Source organism: Rhipicephalus microplus, chromosome 3, assembly GCF_043290135.1.
Source record: "Rhipicephalus microplus isolate Deutch F79 chromosome 3, USDA_Rmic, whole genome shotgun sequence".
Classification (NCBI taxonomy): Eukaryota; Metazoa; Arthropoda; class Arachnida; order Ixodida; family Ixodidae; genus Rhipicephalus; species Rhipicephalus microplus.
This window is the reverse complement of record NC_134702.1, coordinates 93,019,836-93,045,218: the sequence shown is the minus strand read 5'-3', so window position 1 is coordinate 93,045,218 and position 25,383 is coordinate 93,019,836. Positions and strand designations below refer to the sequence as shown.

Here is a 25,383-nt window from a genome sequence, read left to right as displayed (position 1 = left end):
GCATTAGGAGTCTTGTATGTTTTAACATGATCAGATTTATACATTGCAATTTAATGCGGCATACTTAAAAAAGTTAAGGACACCAGTAAAATCGCTTTTTGAATTACGATGCAAATCTTCAGTGACACATCTAACACTGCTGGTGGTAAGAATCGAGCTGACATGTTAGAAAGGCAACTGCTTGTGTATAAGACGAAATATATTGGAAAGCTACCATTAGAAACCAGAAAATATGTGGGTATCCTTACAGTACTTCTAGCTACTTCGATTAAAAAAACAATATATAACACACATGCATGAATGGTTTCAGAAGGAGACTATTCTATCGTTTCTAATCTCTCGACTCGAGAGTACTGATCATTTTCGAACTTATTGAAGATCAGATGTCAAACAACAGCTGTCCATGCATGACGTTAAAAGAGTGGTACGAGCAGCAACTTTATATTCGTAGGTAATGTTCTTTTAGGCTGAACTGCAATGAAACTTCACTCAACTAAATTTGTCAAGAACTGTTTAATAATAGAGGGGAAACAAAAACGTGGCTGTTCGAATGTATTGATGATGATGATGATATATGGGGTTTAACTAGAGTGTACTAGAACTTTTGAGTGGCGCGACCGAAACGCTTTCTCCTTGCTTTCTTCATCCCCAACTTGTGGCGAAAGTAGCGGCGGCGCTGCCATCGCCCAATCTTCCCACTTGGTTTACTCGGCTGGCTCGGCGGCATGGCCGGCATCTCGGTTTTAGTCGCGAAATGACGAAGAAGTAGTGTCTAAACCATTGTTACGCGCTAGGTTGCACAACTGGATATCCGCGTGTGCAACAAAGTCGGAAGTTATCACTTTTCAAGGCCCCGAAAGACGAAGAACGACGACTGCTTTGGAAGCGGAACCTCCATCGGCTTGACAAGCCGCTTGACGCCGATTGTGCTGTGTGCGATTTACCTTTCAAACCGCATTTCATTGTTAGAGACTACGTACACGTTATCAATGGTGTTCAAGTCCGAATTCCTAGGGGAACGCCGAAACTTGCCCCTGATGCAGTCCCGACGATCTTGCCCAACCTGCCTGCATATTTGACGCTCAAAACTCCGTCTCCGCGGACCCAAACAAAGCGGCATCATCAGTGCGTGCCGGCTGAGAATGACAACAGAAAACGGCGACGCATTAGCACTCCTGCACAGCTCCTTGTGGATACCAACGGTGCAACTTCTGCAGATGGCGACGAAGCTGACGAGGCAAGCTCAAGTCCCTCGTCTGACGCGGATGTCACTCTCGGTGACCTTCGTGGTCTTGTCCTACCATCAAAGTCATGGGCGCTGCACGAGTTTCCTGGATTTGCCGGCGTGTCGTACGTAGCGTGCTCACTGAATCCTAGCACTCGTGAACTTTGCATTCAAGGGGACGTATACTTCACCTGTGCAGACAATGGAATCGTGCAATGTGAAGTGTTCGTGCAAGAGAAACTAATCTGCAAGTCCAGTTTAGTAACTGTTCAAGAAGCCTCAGATGCTCTGCAGCTTGTTGCAAGCGTCCCACTCTGTTGTGGAGCAGCAGAAACTTCATTTTTGCCACCATCGGACCTTACCCACGGTCTACACGCGCAAATGAAGTCAAGATGAGAAATCTTCTACAGTGTCAAAAGCACACAGAAGCACCTAAAACTGAGTAGGCTATAAATTGCTACAGTGGCGTAAAAAGGATGTCATTTTTCGTGCATATTTTCTTACACTCTTAATTTTTTGACGGTACACCAAGAAGAAAAACAATTTTTCCTAGAAGAGGGTTGTAAGCGAGAGAACGTGCAAATAATGACGCGAAATCTCAAAATAAATCTTTAATCTTGAATCTTTTTGTATTAAACCTGTGATGGTAAATTCAGCAGCATTAGGGATCTCGGTGCATAATTCATCGATCTAAGCCAATTCATTGTTGCACTTCAGTGTGCCTTCAAACGATCTTTCGATTATAACATCTTTTTTTAAAATGCATTTTGGAAAGACAACCTTAACTCTGTCGTTCTGATTGCTTTGCTTTATGTTATCTTTTGTATCCTGGCTCTATATTTTACGTTTTTTTACAATTTACCTAATTGCAAATGTATTGTTTTATAAATATGTAAACCTTGCATTTTATGTTATCAATTATGATTAACATTAGTTACGACTCTGCTTTGCAGTGTTGTTCCGTTTTTTAAACTCAAAATCTTCCACTACTATGTTTCACCTAAGACATTCTTATGCAGTATTACGTATTTGCATTTCTGTGGGTCCTACAACAATGAATCTATTCCCATATTTCAACACCAAAGGAAGGTTAGGGAAAACTCTGCTGTTCTTCAAATAATACAAATAAAGCCTACTTTTTTGTCGTGTGTGCACGCAGCCACAAGCAATGAGCCTTTTATTTGAGTCCAGCTTTGGGGTTTTACGTGGAATGGACCAAGAGTTCTTCGTTTTGTGTGCACCATATTCATTTTTTTTTGGGGGGGGGGGGGGGGGGCACTTCCGGTGTGTACCGGCCAGCTGGTTTCTCGTCTAAAATGTGTACACTTTAAAAATTAAAAAAAAAAAAATGTGCTCGTTATATTGTACAATGTGCTATGCTGCTTCGGGCTGCAGTGCGGTCAGCAGCAACTTGAATAACAATAATGTCAAAAAACCTTTATTTGCGCGAAAAAGGGGAGGTATGTAAATAAGAAAAAAAAAAAAGAAAACAGGGAGATCATCTTCACACTAGGCGCGACAGAGAGGTACCAACACGTACGCGGAACGCCTGCCAGCCATCCGCCCGGGTAGATTGGCCGACGCCAGCGCCACCGCATCATTCCACGCCGAAACGGCCGCTCCCAGGCAGCTGCTCGAGCCACTCAAAAGCTTCTGGTACACTCTAGTTTAACGTCCCAAAGCCGCCATATCATTATAAGAGACGCCATAGTGGAGGGCTCCAGAAATTTCGACCACCTGGGGTTTTTTAACATTCGCCCACATCTGAGCACATGGGCCCACAGCATTTTTGCCTCCATCAAAGATGCAGCTGCCGCAGCCGGGTTTCGATCCCGCAACCTACGGGTCAGCAGCCGAATACATTAGCCACTAGACCGCCATGGCGTGGGGCTGTTCGAATGTAAGAAAAACAAAGAATTAATGAACGGATCCTCACGCTTTCCCAGGCCGTCTGAGAAGGTGTTTGTAAAAGATAGTTTGCACTGAGCTCTCCAGAGTCGTTTTGAAAGTTCTTTCCACCGATGGCACACTGCAAAAAGAAAAAAAAAGAGAGGGGGGGGGCAGGGGACGAAATGACTCATTTTTTGAAGAGCATGCAATCAAGTTTAGTCAGACCTCTTAACACATCGTACTCTGCTCAAGTCGAGACACACAAAATGTCAAAGGTCTCATAGTGATGCCCCTCCAAAAAAAAAAAAAAAAAAAAAGCAGCTTGGCATACAGACATTGCAATCTACAGTAGACTCAGTCAGTGAAAACCACACCTCTTTCAACGATGACCCGCGTCTTGATGTCGAGCCGGCCAAGAATCAGGAGCAGGACGTCATCTGGAAGGTCCTCCACATAGCTTGGCAATTCAAGTGCCATCGCTGCACTCGCACCTGCAGTCGCACCACTCTCCTCTCCACCCGGTTCGCCCTGTGGCTGAATTTGGAAAGAGACACGATGATGATCATTAGTGTGGTTTTGTGGCACAAGGGCCATATGTGGCCCTTGTGCCACGGAAGAAACACAAGAAACACAAGAAATAATAATAATAATAATAATAATAATAATAATAATAATAATAATAATAATAATAATAATAATAATAATATGGGGTTTTATGTCCTAAAACCACGACACAATTATGAGGGACGTCATAGTGGAGAAATTATGATAATCTGGTGTTTTTTTTAATGTGCACTAACATCAGTTAGTACACAAGACTAGCATTTCGCCTCAGCAAAAATACGATCGGCCCAGTTCACATCAAACCCGGAACTTTCGTCTAACTGGCCGAGCGCCGCCACCACTGTGCCACCGAAACAGACGGTTTACGCAAGCAGAGGCCTGCTTTCAGTTCTGGCCCAACACCTAGTCCACAGCGAGATAGCTGCACATCATTCATACATTACACACCAACATCACAGGTGCCGTAGAGAACTTGCTTGCGCCTCGTGCTGCAGCATTTGACAACCTGAAATGTAAGGTCTTGCGGTGCCTCATACTCGCCCCGCACACAATCTTTGATAAAAAGACCATTTGGGAAGTAATTGTTCGTTACATGGTGCATTTCAATCAAGTCAGGTATGTTACACCAAGGTTCGACTACATCGCTCACGCTCGAGCAGAGGTTCAATGAATAATAATGATATTATCTGGGGTTTTATGTGCCGAAACCACGATAAGATTATGAGAGATGCCTTAGTGGAGGGCTCCGGAAATTCCGACCATTTGATGTTCTTGAATGGGCACTGATAACGATATCAGTGCCCATTCATACAGTACACGGGCTTCCACCATTTTGCCCCCATCAAAATGCGACCGCCGAGGCAGGGTTCAAACCCGCGACCTTTGGGTCAGCAACCCAGCACCTTGGCCACTGATCAACCATGAGGGGCCAGAGGTGCATTCCCAAGTGTTTCCAAGATAGATACGACGCGCCTTAAACATCAATGTTTCATCTATTAGCACCACTGCCACTGATGCACTACAAGTGACACAAACATTTTTTTTATAGAAGCCACCAAAGAGGTTATACTTTGAGTGCACATACCTGCTCAGCATTGGGTGCTTTAACATCGCAGGTAGCCATTGTCAAACTTTTCAGCAAGGTAGCTTGTAGAAGCTTTCAGGAATGACGTTCAGTGTCTGCGGTCTTGGTTTGTGGTCCTGCTAAATCTGGAGGAAGAAATAACAGGTAAATAGATTATTAAATGAGCAAGTAAGCCGTGACTGAACCTTCTACATCCAAGCAATGACTCACTTTTGTTATATTATCATTGCTTTCCCAGCTGTCAGATAAAAACAAAAAGGTTCATGGGAAGTATACCTCACTGTGGACGCTCCTCATAACTATTGTAAAAGCTTCAACTATAGGAGGTATGCACTGATACAATCGAGAATGCCATTGCTTTTCAATAAGCAATACAGTCAGCACAGTGAGAAGTTCTATTTAACATTGACATGTTTATCCACAAATATGCAGTCGAAGCTGCACATAGTACAACAAAAAGATCGTGCACACTCACGCTGTGTGAATACTGCTCGTACAAGACCCGAGGAAGTGAAATTTCATTGCACCAATTGAGTCATTACAAAAAAAAAAAAAAATACAACAACACTAGTTACCCGATTGCTCACCTACATTTCAGGCTGCTATTTCAAGCATGGTAATGCGAGCACTTAATGATTTCATAAATTATAAGGCTTGAAATTCCTCTCATGCGTGAAAGAAGTTCCAGCCTTTGCTTCTATAACTCGTAGCATTTGTCCTTATCAGTTACATAGGAAGAATAAATTCATAATTAAATTGATATAATCACCACAGGTGCGTCTGCCAATTTATTGCCATCACTTCTAAAATGCACCTATCTATGCATATTAAGAGTTTCAAATGAGACCTATGAAGAACTGTCTCTAAATGTCTTGGTTATACAACATTATTGCCACAATACATTGATTTGTGGTTTTTATAATAGTTATAAATAAACTAATTGTAATGAAATGTTTACTATTCCCAAGGACATTCAAATTCAGTTTATGCATAAATAGATTTAAATGCGAGTCTAGAAATACAGTGCGAATTTGTTTTCCTTCATGTTTATTTCAAGGAAAGAAATATTGCACTTCAGCTGTCGCTAGCAGAGACCCGTCAGACAACTCCTCGGATATGATAATGGCTTCAGAAAAGTTATGATATGCAACTGTACACTGCCCAATGAAGTTGGCTGAAGACAATTTATTACACACGAGGCTCAATTCATGGAAACCTCCATGCATAAGGGTCTTTCCTAGCCACTAGTCAACGAAAGTTGCGAAAACAACACATAACCTGCGGGAGCATTTTTTTGTTCCCAAGATTTCCATACATGATGGGCCACCAATAGATTACATATGACTAAAACTATTTCTTTGAAGTATATCTTGCTACAAGCAAAGCCATTGTGAGGGCATTTAATTATTCTGGACAGGAACTTCCTGTACACAAGCATATTTCGCATTTTGCCGTAATGGAAATATGGCAACTATGATCAGGAATCGAATCAATAATGCACAACACCATAACACTACACTATGTTGATGCACAATGGTGCTGATAATTACGGGAAGCTTCATACAAGTCTCAAAACACACAGAGAATTGGCACAGCAATCGACAAAGCTGGGGTCAAGCAGATACGAATCAACTCGGTGGCCATAATCTCAAATCCACATGTTTGCAGCGTGTGCAGTCTTTTACGTAGTCTGTATAGCTGGCCTTGAAATGTACTGAAGGTGTGGTTCATCCTCCACCATCTCGCACAGAAAAATTATTCGTAATATTACAGGGGCGCTGCAGGTATAGTAGCAACAATTACCAGGTTTTTACGAGTAGAAACCACAACGTGATAATGAGGCACGCCGAAGTGTGAAAACTACAGATTAATTTCTACCAACTGGACTTTCTTAATGCGAGCATAAATCTAAGCGCACGATTTCCTTTGCATTTTGCTCCCATTTAAATGCGACCACCATCGCCGCGAATCGAGCCCACGCACCCAGCTTAGCGACAACTTACGCTCTAAGCCACCCGAGCAACGCTGAATACAGGTGTAGTAACCGGCTTCAATCCACAGAAAAGCAATGCCATCAGTGGTGTCACTGTAGAAAACCTTTTGCCGACAAGGTCTTCACACCACAGCACAAAGGGGCTGAACGAGTCGGCGGGAATACCGGTGCAAAGCAGACAGCAGCAAAGCCAAAGTTTCCAATGCACGTCGGGGCGCAAGGTGGCTTATAAGTATTCGACGCCGTGTTAAAACCTGGGAGGCGGTTATCGTCTCGGTACGTTGCAAAATGACAAACTCGAACATTCACCGAACTACCGCGTCGACGCTCAGTTTACGGGGAAAAATGTAGAAAAAAACGTACGGGTCTGACGTTAAGGGTCGATCCTCTCAGCTCTCACACACAAAACGAATTCGTTTTCCGAAAGCCTCAACAGTTTCACTTTAAAGGCGGCCGCAGAGTGTGCGTGTTAAGCTAGCAGTTTGCAGCGAGAGCGCGGCAGCGTTGTTGACCCTTTCATTCACCATTTGTTGTGGCGGTTGCAGCGCAGTCCCTAAAACGCCGCGAAAGTGGACGTTTTTCGGTTTTCCCCTTCTTCAAACATTTTTCGTGCACAGTTTTACACGTGTAGTTCTTAGGGGGCAGGGAAAATGCACCGCTGACCCGCAGGCGTTTGGTTCTTCAAACAACCTACAAAACAATTGTCCCACACACTAGCTGTGCAAAATTAGATTAGCCCTTTTTGGTACTGATACGTGAGTCACGAAGAGGACTGATGTAATACAAATACTTGAAGCGTACGCCGATATCGAAGCAGAGCTACTAAGAGCACGCAGTGTTAGGAAAATTTCGTCGCCCACAACTCACCTTCAGCCGATGTGGTTACCGGAAAACAGCGGTTGAAAATTAATGGTGCACAAAAGCTATTGCACGGCTCTCTGGTGACCGAATATGAGCATTATTAAAGCGTCACGTGCCTCGAAATGTCAAAGCACGGCGTGTGCTTCTAACTGTCACATGCGACGCGACGCTCGCTGAAAATGCAGGCCAAGTTCGCGATTGGTTCGCAAATGATTCGCGCTACAAGCTGTGATTAGGTTGCCAGCACATTTGCGGAACTCGCTAGTATTAGAGAAAAAATTACCCCCCCCCCCTCTTTAAAAAAAAAAAAACAGAATAGAATTGTGGGCGAATGCATTGTGTAATCCATAACGGCGTTCCACACGTGAGAACCCAGCGTTAGAAACATAGTATTTTTTTCCGGCAATGCAGTTTACGAGATCTGATGGTAGCGCCAGAACACACAGCCTAGCGAGTAGGCGCAACAAATCCAAGAAGGTTATACTAAAAAATACTATGAAGTGAAGAAAATAAACAGCAGTCTCGGTTCGACGTTGGCGTTTCACAACATGGAGAAATGTTTCACAGTGGTGTCTCGAGCCCACATTTCCATATGTTCTTGAGATTGATTGATTGATTGAAATTTTATTTTAGTCCTGAGAAGATGCAGGGGAGACCCCGCGCCACCCGGCTAATTCCACGTAGGGACCGTCAAGCCGAGCTTGGCGACCCGTTCACGGACACTCTGAACGGCCAGGGTTTGATCGTTAAGTTCGCGGCTGCTAAGAGCACAGCCCAGCTGTCCTCGCTGAGGGCGGAGCCAATGGCTTCACATTCCCACAACTACAGTGTACTAGATATTGTAACGACGTCAAAACAGGGGTCTTGCCGCAAAGATTGAGACACCTTCCTTCCTCCGTGGAGACACCAGAAGCAGTTCTTGCCTTGTCTTGTCGCCTGGGAGATCTTGGCTCATACCCACATGGGGGATTGGCCACACTATACCTTATAATAGATAGATTTTTTAAAACACTTGCTAAAAAAAAAGAAAGAGAAATTAGATCAGAACAATAATAATGTTCCTTTGAAAAAAACGTGAAAAAGTGCAGAAGAATTTGATAAACCAGAATATATAAAACAAATTAACAAGAATGAGGAAGGGGGACTAAGAAATGGATATATCTGGCAGTACCACTAGCAGCGTATCCTTCCGGTTGCCTGAATGAATTTATGTAGCGCTGACAGAATATCACTGCGGCCCACACCAAACTGACTGGCTCCAAACGATAATAGGGTGGGTGTATTGACTGGCAATCCGAGCATACCAATCGGTCTTTCAAGAATTATTCGTCGCAGTGAGGCGAAGCGGCGGCATGTGAGAAGAAAGTGATCTATTGTTTCCGGTTCATTGCAAACTGCACATAGGTTAGTTAATGAAAATCCTGATTTATTGAAGGCAGCGTCTCGTGCGCCGCGCGGCGCTCCAGCCATCCCCACACAGAACTGGCTGCTGCGCCGCACGGAAGTGACGTCACTTTAAAAAAATTAACGTAAAGCTATTTAATAGTGCAAATAATTACTTTATAATGCAATAAACTTACAAAATTGTCATTAAACAAGTGTGTAACGTGTTTTTTATAGTGCATAAATTAATTATTAACGCATTGAATAAAAATATTTGTTTTTGTATACTGTTTTTGTAATATTAGTATATATTGCTCAATTTAACAACCTAATAAATTATTTGTTGGTTTATAAGTATTATTAAAAGGAAAATAAGTTGATTGTTTGTTCTGTGCTCGAGGGTGCAGCGGGTTTGCCCTGCTGGTTTTGGTTTGGAGCGTATTTTGATCCTACGACTACCCTAATACAGTACATGTGTACAGTATTGTACACATACAGTACACATACGTACAGTATCGCACACAATATTGTACAGTACATGTGTACGTTCTACATCGCAATGTGCCATGTCAACAGCATTCGCCGAACAGGGTGTGATAAATCTGCATTGCAACGTCAACAGAGTGTTTCTTTGATAGACCGAGAGGAAATCGGTGGTCTGGCGTCAAATTAATGTGCATCCTTGCCTGTCGACAGAGTGTTTCTTTTGTAGACAGAGAGGAAATCGGTGGTCTGGTGTCAAATTAATGGGCATGCTTGCCTTTCGTTCGCGAAATCTATGCGTCCAGTGACGCTGTTCTGGTACCACGTCTACTGCGGCGCGTTTTTCTGTCATCAGAGCCTCAATAAATAGCGTGAACAGCATTGCTTACCCAGTGGCGGAGGAAACGATGCAGTCAGTTGCATCGTTTTCGCTTACGGGCCTGGAGTTTTGTGTGTCCTTGTACGTCTCGGCAAGAAAGTGCATCGATTGTTGAACAAGCGTATAAATGTCCTATTCTGCGAGGATAATCAAACATTCGAAATCAAAGGAGGCGGCATTCAGGAAGATCAGTCCAATATGTGCTTAGGAGAAACTTGTTAACTTGTGTCGCAGACAGTACATTGTTGTTATTGATTTCAGCAGTGCTCTGAGGGACGAGGATCTTTCAGTGCGCTGCTAAAATCAAGAATGCGATCCAACTTGCGTATGCAATTTTCAGTTTTCATGCAGCACATTATTGATCGCCTTATATGAAAAAGTTAACAAAAAGTCATTTATGTACGTGCTATGCATGCCACGTTAAGCTTCTGTGCTAACTATACCCTTGCACTGGATATTAAAATGTTTACATGCTTACACTCTGAGGAAGAGATGGTCCGCTTATTTCTTTTAAACAAATCTGGAATGTTGGCCATGTTGTCGCTTGTGCCTCTAGACCAGGTAGTCGTGTCTGGACCACCAAGCAAACCAGCTTGACCTTCCTCATGCCCAGGGTTACACATCTTAATTCATGCGGCTACGATGTGCTGCTGCACTTCCACTAAGTATGAGTTGAATATGTTCGCAAATAGACTGCCATATAAAGCACTTGCAGGTGCTCTTCGGTTTTCTTTTTTAGCGTGTTATAGTGCAGCGATTGGTTCGCAGGTAGGACTTGCAAACCTTGTACGGCTATGGACAGGGCTGACTATTGTAGCTTCGTATGCATGTAGAAACCTTTTCCAAGTAGAAAGGTTATTATCATCAACATAAGAGAAAGGTATACAAGCTGTTTTCATCCAACCTTTCTTCACAAATGAGATAAAGATGACTAACCCATTACTACTTGAATTACTAGCCATACTGTACAGGTTGCCATCAATTTAATTAATGCAACACCCAACATTAAAACCACACTAATTCATTAATTTCACCTGTGACGACAATGTTAGTACAGTCAGCATTAGGCCGGCAATCGTGGCACTGCACGAGAGCCTCTTTCAATGTTGCCTATAGCAGCTAGATTACAAAAGCACTACAATTTTGTCGAAAAACTCACATGATCTACGAAGTCTTCACGTCTCGCTATTGAGGTGACCAGGGCATGGTTGGAAGTGCTGCGATCATATGTCTGACTAAGGAGCTGAAGTGCTTGCTTCATGTGTGATGCCTGTATTGCGTTGATTTGCTTGCATCGGATCCATGCATTCATTGTGCACGATGACCTAAACTGATACGACACATGCATTTTAATCTCTCATAACATAGACAGATTAAGAGATGCCCTTCTTGGCTACTTAGTTCATAACTGAAGCTCAACAGTGGCAGGACAAAAACATGTGGGTCTAAAGGACCGGGCAAAATCCTCCTGACCTTATATGATGGTCTACTGACAAATTTTGTCGCCTCCTCACCTACGCCAAATTTAGTGTTAGTTATAAACGTTCGGCGATTTTAAACTTCCAGGCTTCAGTTTTGTCACTTTATCTATCTTGGCTAGTGATAAGGTAGCCCATGCCTTACTATAAAAGCTTGTTAAGACTTTCGCCTAACTCAGTTTATCACGAAGCCTATACAAATTGTAGGTTCTGATTTTGATGAGATAAACCTTGAAACTTCTTTTTCTGAGAGCCTTTTAGCTCTATGTTCTCCCCATTTTTTTAAACAAAATTAGACGCCGTTCAAAACTACCCGAACTCATGATATGACACATACCTGTTACAAAAGTACGGTGTAGTAAATGTGCATTTTTGCCTCAAAGAGCCAATAAAAAGAAGAAACAAAAATGTCTGTGTAGGTCTACACTGTACCCTATTAATCCTTGGGAATTCAACAGCAAGTGATATGGATTACAGAAAAATGCTCACAGCCTCAAGCCGTCAGTTGAGGTGCTGTGCACTATCATCATCAGCCTGACTACGTCCACTGCAGGACAAAGGCCTCTCCCATGTTTCGCCAGTTAACTCGATCCTGTGCTTGCTGCTGCCACTTTACACCCACAAACTTCTTGATCTCATCTGCCCACCTAACCTTCTGTCTCCCCCTAACTCTCATGCCTTCTCTGGGAATCCAGTTAGTTACCCTTAACGACCAGCAATTGTCCTGTCTATGCACTACATGCCCAGCCCATGTCCATTTCCTCTTCTTGATTTCAACTATGATATGCTTAACCCCGTTTTGTTCCCTAATCCACTCTGCTCTCTTTTTGTCTCTTAAAGTTACACCTACCATTTTTCTTTCCATTGCTCGCTGCATCATCCTCTATTCAAGCTGAACCCTCTTTGTAAGTCTCCAGGTTTCCGCTCCGTAGCTAAGTACCAGCAAGTTACAGCTGTTATATATCTTCTTCTTGAGGGATAGTGGCAATCTACCTGTCATAACATGAGAGTGCTTGCCAAATGTGCTCCACCCCATTCTTATTCTTCTAGTTACTTCAATCTCTTGGTTCGGCTCCGTGGTTATTACCTGCACTAAGTAGACATAGTCTTTTACTAAAAACTCGCGCTCAGCTTGACGACTTAACTCATCGCCGCAGAACTGCCCGCCTTTCGCTTCTCCACAAGCTCTATCATCACCCATACCTTCACCGCATTTTCGAAGCACCAACAGTCATCTTTCCACGCACAGACCATATCTTCAAGATAAAATGTATAACTTGTCACTCAGCTCATTACGCTAATTCCTTCATTCCCCGAACAATAGTTGCATGGAATAGCTTGCCATCCCACATTGCCACTCAAGCAGATTTCCCAACATTTAACGAACTTTTACTTAACATTTCCGATTAGATATCCACCGTGCGTACTCTCATTAAGCTTCTTCATATGTACATCAGTGTTTATTTTTCTTGTTATCATGTGTTAAAGTTTTTCATGACCATTGTACACGCTTGATTTGTATTATTTATGTGTTAATTACGAACTTTTGTATCTTAAGATCATGCCATCATTTTAGTTTTTTTTCCTTGTATACTGTATTTGTTAGTGCCCTTAATTTATGTTTCCAGTATTCAATATTTCATCTCTACTTAATTTTTCTTTTTTTCATAGTATCTGATTTTGGTTGTTGTTGTTGCTTTTTGTATTTAGCTCGCTTTCATTATTTTGTTTAATCTTGTTTTTAGACTGTATAAGCGTACAAAAATTTGTTTAATGTGTTTGTTCCCCTATGTAATACCCCTTCGGGGGCCTTTAGGGGTATTATGAAATAAAAATAAATAAACAACTTGAAGTGCACTATTAACTATCTTGAAGCACTGCTCTCTTCCGAGGTTGTTGTACATTACTTTCGTTTTCTGCAGATCAATTCTAAGACCCACCTTTCTGCTCTCCTTGTCTAATTCTTTAATCATGAGTTGGAATTAGTCCCCTGAGTTACTCAGCAATGAAATGTCATCGGCGAAGCGCAGGTTACTAAGGTATTCTCTATTAACTCTTATCCCTAACTGTTCCCATTCTAGGCCTCTGAAAACCTCCTGTAAGCACGTGGTAAATAGCATTGGGGAGATTTTATCCCCCTGCCTTACACCCTTCTTGATTGGTATTCTGTTGCTTTCTTTATGAAGCATTAGGACAGCAGTTGATCCCCTGTAGATGTACTCCAGGATCTTTGTATATGCTTCATCGACGCTCTGATTCCGCAGTGTCTGCATGACTGATGATATTTCTACTGAATAAAACGCCTTCTCGTAATCTATGAAGGGTATGAATAGTGGTTGGTTATATTCTGAGCATTTCTCTATTATTTGATTGATAGTATGAATGTGGTCGATTGTTGAGTATCCTGTTCGAAATCCTGCTTGTTCCTTTGGTTGATCGAATTCTAATGTTTTAATAACTCTGTTAGCAAGTACCTTTGTAAATAACTTGTATACTACGGACAGCAACCTGGTCGGCCTGTAATTCTTTTAGTCCTTGTCATCTCCTTTCTTATGTATTAAGATGATGTTAGCATTCTTCCAAGACTCTGGTACCCTTCCCGTCAGGAGACACCTCGTAAATAGGATGGCTAGTTTTTCTAACACAATTTGTTCTCCATCTTTCAGCAGATCTGATGTTACCTAATCCTCACCAGCAGCTTTGCCTCTTTGCATGCTCTCCAAAGCTTTTCTGACTCCTTCTATCATTACTAGTGGGGTGTCATCTGGGTTACTGCAAGTTCTTATAGTATTAAGGTCGAGGTTGTCCTGGCTACTGTACAGATCTCTGTAAAACTCCTCCGTTATTTTAACTATCCTATCCATATTGGTAGTTATTTTGCCTTCTTTGTCCCTTAGTGCATATATCCAATTTCTCCCTATTCCAAGTTTCCTCTTCACTGTTTTGACGCTTCCTCCATTTTTCAGAACATGTTCAATTCCCTCCATGTTATACCTTCTTACATCGAATACCTTACGCCTATTAATCAACTTCGAAAGTTCTGCCAGTTCTATTTTGTCTGTTGTACTTGAGACTTTCATGCTTTGACGCTCTTTAATGAGGTTATTCGTCTCCTGGGACAGCTTGGCAGTGTCCTGTCTAAGTACCGTACCTCCAACTTCCACTGCACACTCCATAATGATACTCTTCAGATTATTATTCATTGCGTCAACGCTAAGGCTGGTTTCCTCGATAAGAGCCGAGCACCTGTTCTGAAGGGAGACTCTCAATTCCTCTACTTTCCCTCACAGTGCTAGCTAATTGATTGGCTTCTTGCGTATCAGTTTCTGTCGTTTCTTCTTCAAGTCTAGGTGAAATCGAGACCGTACCATTCTATGGTAACTGCATCACACCCTGCCAACCACTTCCACATCCTGCACGATGCCTGGGTGTGCACTCATTATAAAGTCTATTCCGTTTTTACTTTCCCCATTAGGGCTCCTCCATGTCCACTTACGGTTTCGTCGTTTTTGGTAGAAGGTATTCAAAATACGTAAATTATTGCGTTCTGCAAATTCTACTAGTAGCTCTCCTTCGGCATTTCTAGTACCGATGCCATAATCTCCTACTGCCTGGTCTCCAGCCTATCTTTGCATTAAAGTCTGCCATCAGTAAAGTATAGTGTGTTTTTACTTTACTCATTGCTGATTCCACGTCCATCTTCATAGAAGCTTTCAACTGATGCGTCATCGTGGCTGGATGTAGGCGCGTAAGGTTGTATCCTTCATCTTGTATCTCTTATTGAGTTTAATTACCATACCTACCACCCTTTCATTAATGCTATAGTATTCCTATATGTTGCCAGCTATGTTTCTGTGAATTAGGAACCCCACTCCCAGTTCTCTTCTGTCAACCAAGCCTCGATAGCAAAGGAGGTGCCCATTCTGTAGCACCGTATAGGCCTCATCTGTCCTCCTAACCTCACTGAGTTTTATTATATCCCATTTAACACCCTCTAGCTCCTCGAGTAGTACAGCTAGGCTTCCCTCACTAGATAAGGTTCTAGTGTTAAACGTTGCCAAGTTCAGGTTCCAATGGTGGCCTGTCTGGATCCAGAGATTCTTAGCACCCTCTGCTGCATTGCAGATCTGACCGCCGCCGGGGTCAGTTGCTTCGCAGCTGCTGGGGACTAAGGGCCGTGAGTTATTTGACGTATGCATGTGGGAGGTAGTGGCCAGATACTGCATCCGGGTGGCCAATCCATCTCTGGTGAGAAACCCCCCCCCCCCCCCCCCCCCCTTAGCTCGGGTCCGTGGTGTCACTACACACTAAACGCCTGCTTATGCAGACACCCCTGCGTGTCCACTGTGCTATGTAATAAACCCTGGAGATTTTGGAATGTAATATAAGCCGCATTTATATCCTGATCCATCTGAACATTGACCAGCTGAATGGCGTCTATTCTGCCTATCTTATTATAAAAGCGTTCTCATTTGTTTTCACTCTTGAAATGGTTACTCCTTTTCGAATCTTTAGTTCATTTCATGATTTCTCTATTCTATGCAATAAATTTGTAGTCGTCAGTAAAGATGGTATTTTTTCTTTATTTAGAAACAATAAAAATGCTGCAAGTATAGATCTCCTTGTTTTTAGCCACGATATATTAAAATATATTTGGGAGCATTTTTGAAGCCTTTACTGCACTTTTTTTATGGATCATTATCCTTTTGCTGCATTCCTCATCACTGGTGTGAAGTCAAGTTATGCAATGTTCTAATCAGGCACCTGCCCTGATTCTCTAAACTACAGACTCATTCCTTTCACTTACACTTTTTCCAAGCTCCTCGAAGGCATCATTCAAACTCAAATAAATAATTATTTCAAAGATTACATCATGTTTGAATAGCACAGTTTCTGTAAGGAATTTCCTTGTGATCATCAGCTGACATAATTTACTCATGGCTTATTAATAGACACTGGCTTTCAAGTTGAAACCTTGTTTCCCAGTTTTTTCGGTGCACTGATTGGGTCTCCGACCATAGGCCTGTATTCACTAACCATCCTCGGTGTTACCTCAAGTTTTTGTTATCGGTTGTAAGCCTTTATTGCGCTTGATGTACAAAGTTGGCCAGTATTCGTGAACCAGTCTTGTTGTAGTTTTTTACCTCCTTACCATTTTTGTGCCTTCATAACACAAGTAGAGGGTACAAAAGCTTGAGGAGAACTCGAGGAAAGGCCAAGGTTGGTTTGTGAATACGGGCCATAGACTCTGTAGTTAACACAACTGAACATTCACACACACATCTTAGTATACAAGGTTTCCTCTGATATCGCAGTCAATTCACCTCTGTTAATGGCTCTTACTCTTCGACAGCTCAAGTAACATTCGGCACTCCGCAGGGAAGTTTACTTGGTCCCCTGTTCTTTTCTAATATTTGTTAATGATTTGCCTGAATGTATTTTTTCTCAAACTAGACTTTTTCACTGATGACCTCATTTGTAGTGTACTGAGCCATGAAAAGTAACTCTGGCTATCAGTTATTATAAAGCAACCTCTGTTCAATTACAACTTGGTGCTCATCATGGCTACATTTCTAAATAAGTGTAAGGCTCAACTTGTCATGTTTACAAAAAGTTTTATGCTGCTTTCTGAACTTCACATACTCCAAATACATAAATGTTGATTCAGCTTGCACTGACAACTATTTAAATGTTCATTCTATGTTTGACCTGACATGGAGCCGTCATACCTATTTCGCTTTGTAGTTGCCACTACCTCTCTGCCTCTCAAATTGTAATCTACAACATGCTCCTGCACAGGTGCTTAATCTCACCCATTTTACTTTAATTCATCCTAAAATATAGAGTAGACTTCATAGATGTGGCACCTGAATTAGGCCTACATCATAGGTAACATCGATCTCTCCAAAAAAAATGCAACAGATTTTTTTTTTTTCTGATTACTACCATTTCATTGGTGTGTCAGTCCTAAAGGCTTGTGCTGGTCTTGATAACCTTTACCATCATTGTACACTAGTTTGTTTACCTCTTTTTTATAAGATATACTGCCACTCATTACTTTATTTTTTTTCCAATCATATTTCCACATCACCATCGTCCTTTCAAAATTAAACTTAAGCTTGCTGTACTTCCATCTTTGCTAAATCATTCATCCCTAAAACCATTATCGAGTTGAACTGGCTGCCTCCTTATATTACAACTAAAATTAATACACTTAAATTTAATAAACTTATTAAAAATATTACCCATTTGTAGGCTGTCTCACTAGAGCTTTTCTATTTTCAGAATTGCATTTTTGTATATTTTGTTTGTTATGTCACACTTTTTTAGGTGTTTGTTTGATGAGTATTGTTGTTCTGCTATTTATTGATGCTACAGCCTATCTGTTTTTCCCTCCTCTTTATGTAATATATCCCTACAAGTAAGGGCCTTGAGGCATTTCTTGCAAGAAAATCAGTAAATGACAATTCTAATGTACCAAAGTCTCCTTCCCTTTTAAATGAAACCGCTTTATGAATTTTTAGGCTAGTTAGTCATTATCAATAAAGTTTGTGAATGTCTTTTTTATGCCATTTCTAAGCCCGAAGAAAAAAATAGCAAGAAAATACTTTAGCCACAAAAAAATCATTTTTTATTCAAGAGAAGCATTTGCATGTATAGGCTGGTGCACATGTATGCACTTATATTTTCAGAGGTGGTGCCGCTTCAGTGGCTCATACAGTACTCGCCTACTCACCCAATAGATGCAGCTTTGATTAATCCAGGCACCATGGTTGCATTTCTGTAGAAGTGAAATTCTAGAGAACCACGTCAGGTGGAATACTAGGGCACAATAAAGAACCCAATGGGGTTCAAATTGTCTGGAGCCTTCCAATACACTGTCTCGAAAAGGTCGTACTACTTTGTTAAAGTCTGTAACCTAAATTTAGAGGCAAAACTCTAAAGTAAATGATAACAGTACACTGATGAAGTCATGCAATAAAAGTTTGGACACAGCATGGTAGAGTTGACGTGTCAGAATTAATGGTGTGAAAGTATTTGAAAAGTGCAAGTAATATTGTGCAGTACCATTCAATTTGGTCTTTTGTTTGAATAACTCTAGGGGAATATTTTTTGATTGTTTAAAATTACAGCAAAATCTCAATAGTATCAAACAAACACGAGATAAAGGTATGATAAATATAATCCAAAAGGCCAGAATTTGTTAGATATAGACAGCAATCACTTATACTTTTTAAGGAGAGTCACCAGATATTTTAGGCCCATGGCAAAGTAGCTCCAGTGCGTTACATGCCACAAAAGTGCTACTGACATTCTTTTGGGCCCCAAATCTGAACGAAACATCGTAAATAGTGTAGTGCACATGTGTGAGTGTATGTGTTATGTGTTTATCACTGCATATATCATAGTTATCACCCAGTATCTGGAGTAACATGTAAGGCGAAAAGCCAGACAAACATCTACAACTCTCCACTAAAATGATACTCACTCTTCAACAGCTTTTTGCAAAATCTGGCTAAAAAATCACCAAATTTTTCTTTGTGTTTAAAACTTGCTCTGCTTGCTAAATTCTGTAGACGAAAATTTTCTTGCCTGTTCGTGCTAGTTTATAGCTTTTCGCCGACTCAGCTAGAGAGTATCAAACAACAATTTTCATTCAAAGGATGTCTATAGGATGCACTCGATAAAATGGTGTTTATGGCAAGCTAATGAGATAATGTAACTCTAAATAAATTACTTTTTTATGTATATAAACTCATTAAGGGATTTTGGCACGAGCCAAATTGAATAAATTTGTGAAATTCGATATTCACTGTAGAAGCATGTCAAAATAAAACGGCACAAATAATATGTCATAGCAGCCTGTTCAACATGCTATGAAGTAAAAACGATTAAGGTGCTCAAGATATATCGACTGAAAAATAAATTCCCATTTCGCTTTTTTTTAGAAGAAAGCTCAGTGTCACTTAGTGGACTAAAAGTATTCATAAAGTTATATATATTACCTAAAAATATGTGAAGTTACAGGGAAGTATTGTTTTTTGAACTCGAGAAATACTTTATTTTTTTCAATTTTGTAACACTGTAAACTTTTTGACGATGTAATGCAAGTGGCAACACGCATTCGCAACAGCAGCCTTCAGCCCCAGCCCACTGATCTGGGATGTAGGCAGTAAGCTTGGCATGTCTATGAACGAAATGGGGTTGTCATTGGCGTTTTATTGCCAACAGAGGCAATACAAGCAATGTGGTAAGAGAGTGACAACATCTCAATGAGCCATCCAGCCATTACAGATTTACGATCATATTATGCTACTTTCTTCAGAGGGTTCTGCAAATGAAATAGGTGTGTTTTTTATATTTATATAACAATAAATTAAATAATATGCATTTAATAAGCCAGATAGAGCACTGGTGCCATTCACGCAATATACTAATAAAAGCTGACCTTTTACAATTGTTTAACTTCAAGTGCAATGCGTTTCTTAGTGAACTTCTGTGACTTTGAATCAATCAATCATACAATCAAACGATCTCTCTCTCTCTCTCTCTCAATATATATATATATATATATATATATATATATATATATATATATATATATATATATATATATATATATATATATATATATATATATATATATATATATACCTATCTATCTAGCCGCCTACGACCTTGTGCACTCCTTAGCATATCATTAAAAGAATGTACACAACAAAATTGGTATACATACCGTTATACATTGATTGGTACACTCGCAGCCGTTTCATTACATAGATATATGCCAAATATGATATGACGAGATATTTTTGTGCAAATAACATAAATTAATGGTGTGGTAATGGAAAAACCATGACATGCATGTCACGAATGGGCTCACATGCATGTCACGTTCATGGTGTGCTTGCGGTTATTTTGCTATAGCTTGGTTTATACCAAAATTAATATGACGTGACCATAGGTCAGCAAAACTTATGCAGCTCATTCAGACTGAGGCTCACAGCTTGATCTGAGTTTGATTGAGTCGACTCGTGGGTGAGTTCGTCAACCTATGGACGTGACTGCATGATGAACATAAAGAGGAAATGGTAACATGTAAATTATGACATACAATCATGCACCACGTGATTTACATGCCGGGCTCTTGGTGTGCTTGCGGCAATTTCGCTAACTTAATATACAGTGAAATTTGCATTGCATACCACTGTATGATGACCATAAATGACATTTCCTAACATGCAAATCATAATATCCACGTCTTAATTGTACAGCATGGTTTCCTCCTTCCTGGCTGCTTCGCATTATGCATCGATTCCTGTATACTGTGCATGGGATCTGCCTTTTCTTTTTCTTTTCAAGAAAAGCATCCTGCTCCTTGGGAGCCAAAGAATGTCATAAAACTAAAATATAGTCTAGCCTTATGACGCTGTTTATATTACAGTAACATGATGCACTGCGAGTGTCAAGGAAAGCTACTGTGCATGCTCCTCACAGCAGCCAACCCATGAGTGGGGCCATGTGTATATGTCAGGTTGTTAGAATGGCGTGTATGAATTGCTGTGTGAATATATATATATATATATATATATATATATATATATATATATATATATATATATTGTTACGTGAAGGAGACTGACTCAGAGGGATAGTCACCGATGTATTTACAGACGGTTAGGCGAGCAGCGCCAGCCACACAGATTAGCTCGTGCCAGTCTATCTGCTTCGTCTTCTTCAGCTCCATGCACTGGCACGTAGCATGACCCCCGGCGGCGGAGGCACCGTCCCGGTGCTTTAAAGGTCGTTATCTGACGCATTATTGTAGGGCTTGATCCGCGAGACGTGTACGATATCACTGGGCCGCATAGTAGATGATGATGGGCAGATGGGGCTGATCTCGTAGGTGACAGGTGTTACTTGACGCAATATACGATAGGGTCCCGTGTAATGAGACAGAAGTTTTTCGGATAGGCCCAGCCGACGATGAGGGGACCAGAGTAAAACGAGGGTACCGGGAGCGAAATGTACGTCTCTATGTTCCGCATCGTACCGACGGCATTGGTTGGTTTGCGACGCCATCAGCCGAGCGCGAGCGAGCTGACGGGCATGATCGGCTCGCGCAATCGCGTCGCGGGCATACTCGCTGGTGGACGAGGTGTGAGCTGAGATGACTGTGTCCAGTGGTAAAGTCGGCTCTCTTCCGTACAATAAGTAGAACGGCGAAAAGCCCGCTGTGTCGTGACGGGATGAATTATACGCGAAAGTTGCGTAGGGTAAGGCAAGGTCCCAGTCTCGGTGGTCGGGCGACACGTACATAGCGAGCATATTTGTTAAAGTGCGGTTAAATCGTTCCGTAAGGCCGTTTGTTTGAGGGTGGTAAGCGGTTGTCAGTGTGTGTTGCGTCGAACAAGAACGCAGAATGTCGGCGATGACTTGGGCTAAAAATGTACGGCCACGGTCTGTGAGAAGCTGTCTCGGCGCACCGTGAATCAATATAACGTCCCGTAACAAGAAGTCAGCGACGTCGGTTGCACAGCTGGTCGGTAGAGCTCGCGTAATAGCGTAGCGTGTAGCGTAGTCTGTGATAACGGCTATCCATTTGTTTCCCAATGTTGATGTGGGAAAAGGACCAAGCAGGTCTAACCCAACACGGTAAAATGGTTCCGCGGGTATGTCAATTGGTTGAAGATGGCCAGCGGGTAGCAGCGATGGTGTCTTACGACGTTGGCATAGGTCACATGTGGCGACGTATCGGCGTACCGAACGAGCAAGGCCTGGCCAGAAAAAACGGCGCCGGACGCGCTCGTACGTGCGGGATACGCCAAGGTGTCCAGCCGTGGGAGCGTCGTGAAGTTCGGTGAGAACACAGCGGCGCAAATGCTTAGGCACAACAATGAGAAGGTCGGGCCCGTCTAGTCAGAAATTGCGACGGTATAGCACACCCTTTTGAATGACAAAGTAGCGGACGGAAGCATCATTTGTGGAGGATTCGATACGGCTGATGATGTCAAGCAGCTCTGGATCACGCTTCTGTTCTTCCCCAATATTAAGGAAGTCGGACACTGACAAGATAGAGTTCTCCGTGGGCTCGTCAGTGTCCTCAGGATCGTCGACAGGGTACCGGGAGAGGCAATCGGCATCACGGTGTAGGTGGCCAGATTTGTAGACCACCGAATAGGAAAACTCTTGCAGGCGCAAAGCCCAGCGACCAAGGCGGCCTGATGGATCTTTCAGAGAGTTCAGCCAGCAGAGTGCGTGGTGGTCGGTAACTACCGAAAATGGGCGTCCGTATAGATAAGGTCGAAATTTCGCTACCGCCCATACAAGAGCCAAGCACTCACGCTCTGTTATCGAATAGTTACGTTCAGGGGCGGATAGGAGGCGGCTGGCATATGCAATAACGCAATCATGGCCATGTTGTTTCTGAGCCAGCACTGCACCAATGCCATGCCCACTTGCATCTGTACGGATTTCCGTAGGGGCAGCAGGGTTGAAGTGTGCCAGAATCGGAGGGGTAGTGAGAAGAGCGACGAGAGTCGAGAACGCAGAAGCCTCTTCGGAGCCCCATGAAAACGGGACTTCTTTCTTGAGGAGCTGCGTAAGCGGCCTCGCTATGTGCGCAAAATTTTTCACGAAGCGTCGGAAGTAGGAGCATAGTCCGATAAAGCTGCGTACATCCTTCGCAGATCGTGGTACAGGAAAGTTTTTGACGGCGCTGATTTTTGCCGGGTCTGGTTGTACACCGTTGGCGTCTACTAAATGGCCAAGCACTGTGATTTGATGGCGTCCAAAGTGACATTTGGACGAGTTGAGCTGCAGGCCAGCGCGACGGAAGATTCCCAGGATGGCTGAGAGGCGCTCTATGTGAGTTTCAAACGTTGGTGAAAAGACGATGACGTCGTCCAAGTAGCACAAACATGTGGACCATTTGAATCCTCTGAGCAGGGAGTCCATCATTCGTTCGAAGGTGGCTGGAGCGTTACAAAGGCCGAAGGGCATGACCTTGAACTGATATAGGCCATCGGGGGTGATGAATGCCGTCTTTTCACGGTCCATTTCATCTACCTCTATCTGCCAGTAGCCGGAACGAAGGTCTATGGAGGAAAAATAGTGGGACCCATAGAGGCAATCAAGCGCATCATCTATTCGTGGAAGAGGGTAGACGTCTTTTTTGGTAATTTTGTTTTGGTGTCGATAATCCACACAGAAACGCCATGCACCGTCTTTCTTGCGGACTAGCACTACAGGAGAAGCCCAAGGACTGCAAGATGGCTCAATGATGTCCTTGGCGAGCATTTTGTCGACCTCACTTTGGATGATGTGACGCTCGGCCGCCGACACCCGATATGGGCGCCTATGAATAGGATGCTCATTACCAGTGTTTATGCGGTGGCTCATACCGGTAGCTTTCCCCAACGGACGGCCGCTGATGTCAAATATGTCGATGTAGGACAGCAGAACCCGGTGGAGCTCATCAGTCTGCTGCGGTGTTAAGTTGGAAGCGATCATCGAAGTAATAGCGCTGTCGGAGCAAGTGGCAGACTGATGTTGAGCGTGGGGTTCAGAAGGGGCGGCCATCGCGAAAACATCTACCGCATTGTCTTCTAAGGTGCAGAGCAACGCTAAAGACATCCCTTGCGGCAAAACTTGAGGTGTCAAGCTAAAGTTGACAACTGGGAGGCACGTAGCGTTTCCTGCGACGGACAGAATGGTGTGCGGTAATGTAATGCCACGGCTTATGAGAACATCGGTGATAGGGGTCAGAACATAGTCACCGTCGGGAACTGGTGGTATTGAGACGAGCTCTATGTAGGTCAGTGTCTGTGGAGGGAGGCGCGCGTGTCTCGTTGTGCAGAGGCGACTCGGCCGTTGTGTAAGAGGTTCTGTTGCGGGCAAGTGTAGACGGAGCGTACTGGTCGAACAGTCTATGAGGGCAGAATGCGCGGATAGGAAGTCGAGGCCTAAGATTACGTCGTGGGGGCATTTATCAAGGACGGTGAAGAGAACAACTGTGTGTCGATCCGCAATGCTCACACGAGCGGAGCACATTCCAACGATCGATGCTATGCCACCATCCGCAACACGGACGAACTGGGTGGTCGCAGGTGTGAGAACCTTCTTGAGCTTGCGGCGAAAATCACTCGTCATCACGGAAAGTTGGGCGCCGGTGTCGACAAGAGCAGTGACATGTAGGCCGTCTACTTGTACGTCTATGAGGTTCCGTTTTGTCGGTATCGTCAAAAGAGGATTTTCGGTCAGTCCGAGCGATGCAGCGCCACCTCCGGGGGCTGCAACGCTTAGTTTTCCGTCGGAGAACCTCGTGGGAAGGCGGGGTAGGATGGTCGGCGGGGCTGTGGAGAACGAGACTGGCGACGTTGGGGGGATGGAGAGCGGGAGTAGCGGCGTTCAGAAGCAGGTTCCTGGGCAAAATGGTCGCGGTTGGTCTCATGGCGATAGGCAGGACGTGCATATAAGGGACGAGAGGACGGTTGTGCAGGAGGACCCCAGCGACTTCTGCAATGGCGAGAAATGTGCCCGATTCTGTGACACGAGAAGCATATCGGCTTGTCATCGTGTGTTCGCCATGCGGACGGATTACGGAACGTTGAGGGAGAGCCGGTCGGGAAGGGACGTGCAGGCGTGTATCGGGGCTGGTAGTCGGTGCGGGTAGGCGGTGAGATAGAGTGAATTCCCAAGCTGGCGATTTCCTGCCGGACGACTGCTTGAATGAGAGGCAACGTAATTGGCGGAGAGGGGTCAGGGGACGTTGTTCCCACCTTAGCTGGAGCAGCCGCTTCAAGCTCCCGCCTGACGATTCGCGTCAAGTTGTCACAGTTGTCTGGTGGATGATATGTGTCGAGACATGAGGACGTCGTAGTGGTGTTCGGGAGGCGCTGGAACTGATGGGAGATGCGTCTGCTTTTAGCTTGTTGGAACCGGCGGCATTCTTGAATGATGGCATCAACAGACGACACATTGTTGAATACCAACAAGTTGAACGCATCGTCGGCGATACCCTTTAGGATATGGGCAACTTTT

The 25,383-nt window shown here is 43.2% G+C and overlaps 1 protein-coding gene across 8 annotated transcripts in view; it reads right to left on the bottom strand.

Moving 5' to 3' along the window:
- The window catches only part of LOC119172058 (putative RNA-binding protein EEED8.10), a 102,773-nt gene extending 94,990 nt beyond the window's left edge, over positions 1-7,783 (bottom strand). For 6 of the 8 annotated variants that reach the window (XM_037423050.2, XM_037423058.2, XM_075889989.1 and 3 more), the window contains exons 1-4: positions 7,624-7,783; positions 4,764-4,888; positions 3,490-3,649; positions 3,162-3,254 (exon numbers count right to left, since the gene is read on the bottom strand). In XM_037423050.2, coding sequence (XP_037278947.2) covers positions 3,162-3,254; positions 3,490-3,649; positions 4,764-4,802 — 292 coding nt within the window. In that variant the 5' untranslated portion in view covers positions 4,803-4,888; positions 7,624-7,783. Of the gene's footprint in view, positions 1-3,161; positions 3,255-3,489; positions 3,650-4,763; positions 4,889-7,280; positions 7,386-7,557; positions 7,580-7,623 lie in introns of those variants that run through there. The other 2 variants (XM_075889988.1, XM_075889987.1) reach the window with 2 other exon arrangements.
- Between the last annotated feature and the right edge of the window lie 17,600 nt (positions 7,784-25,383).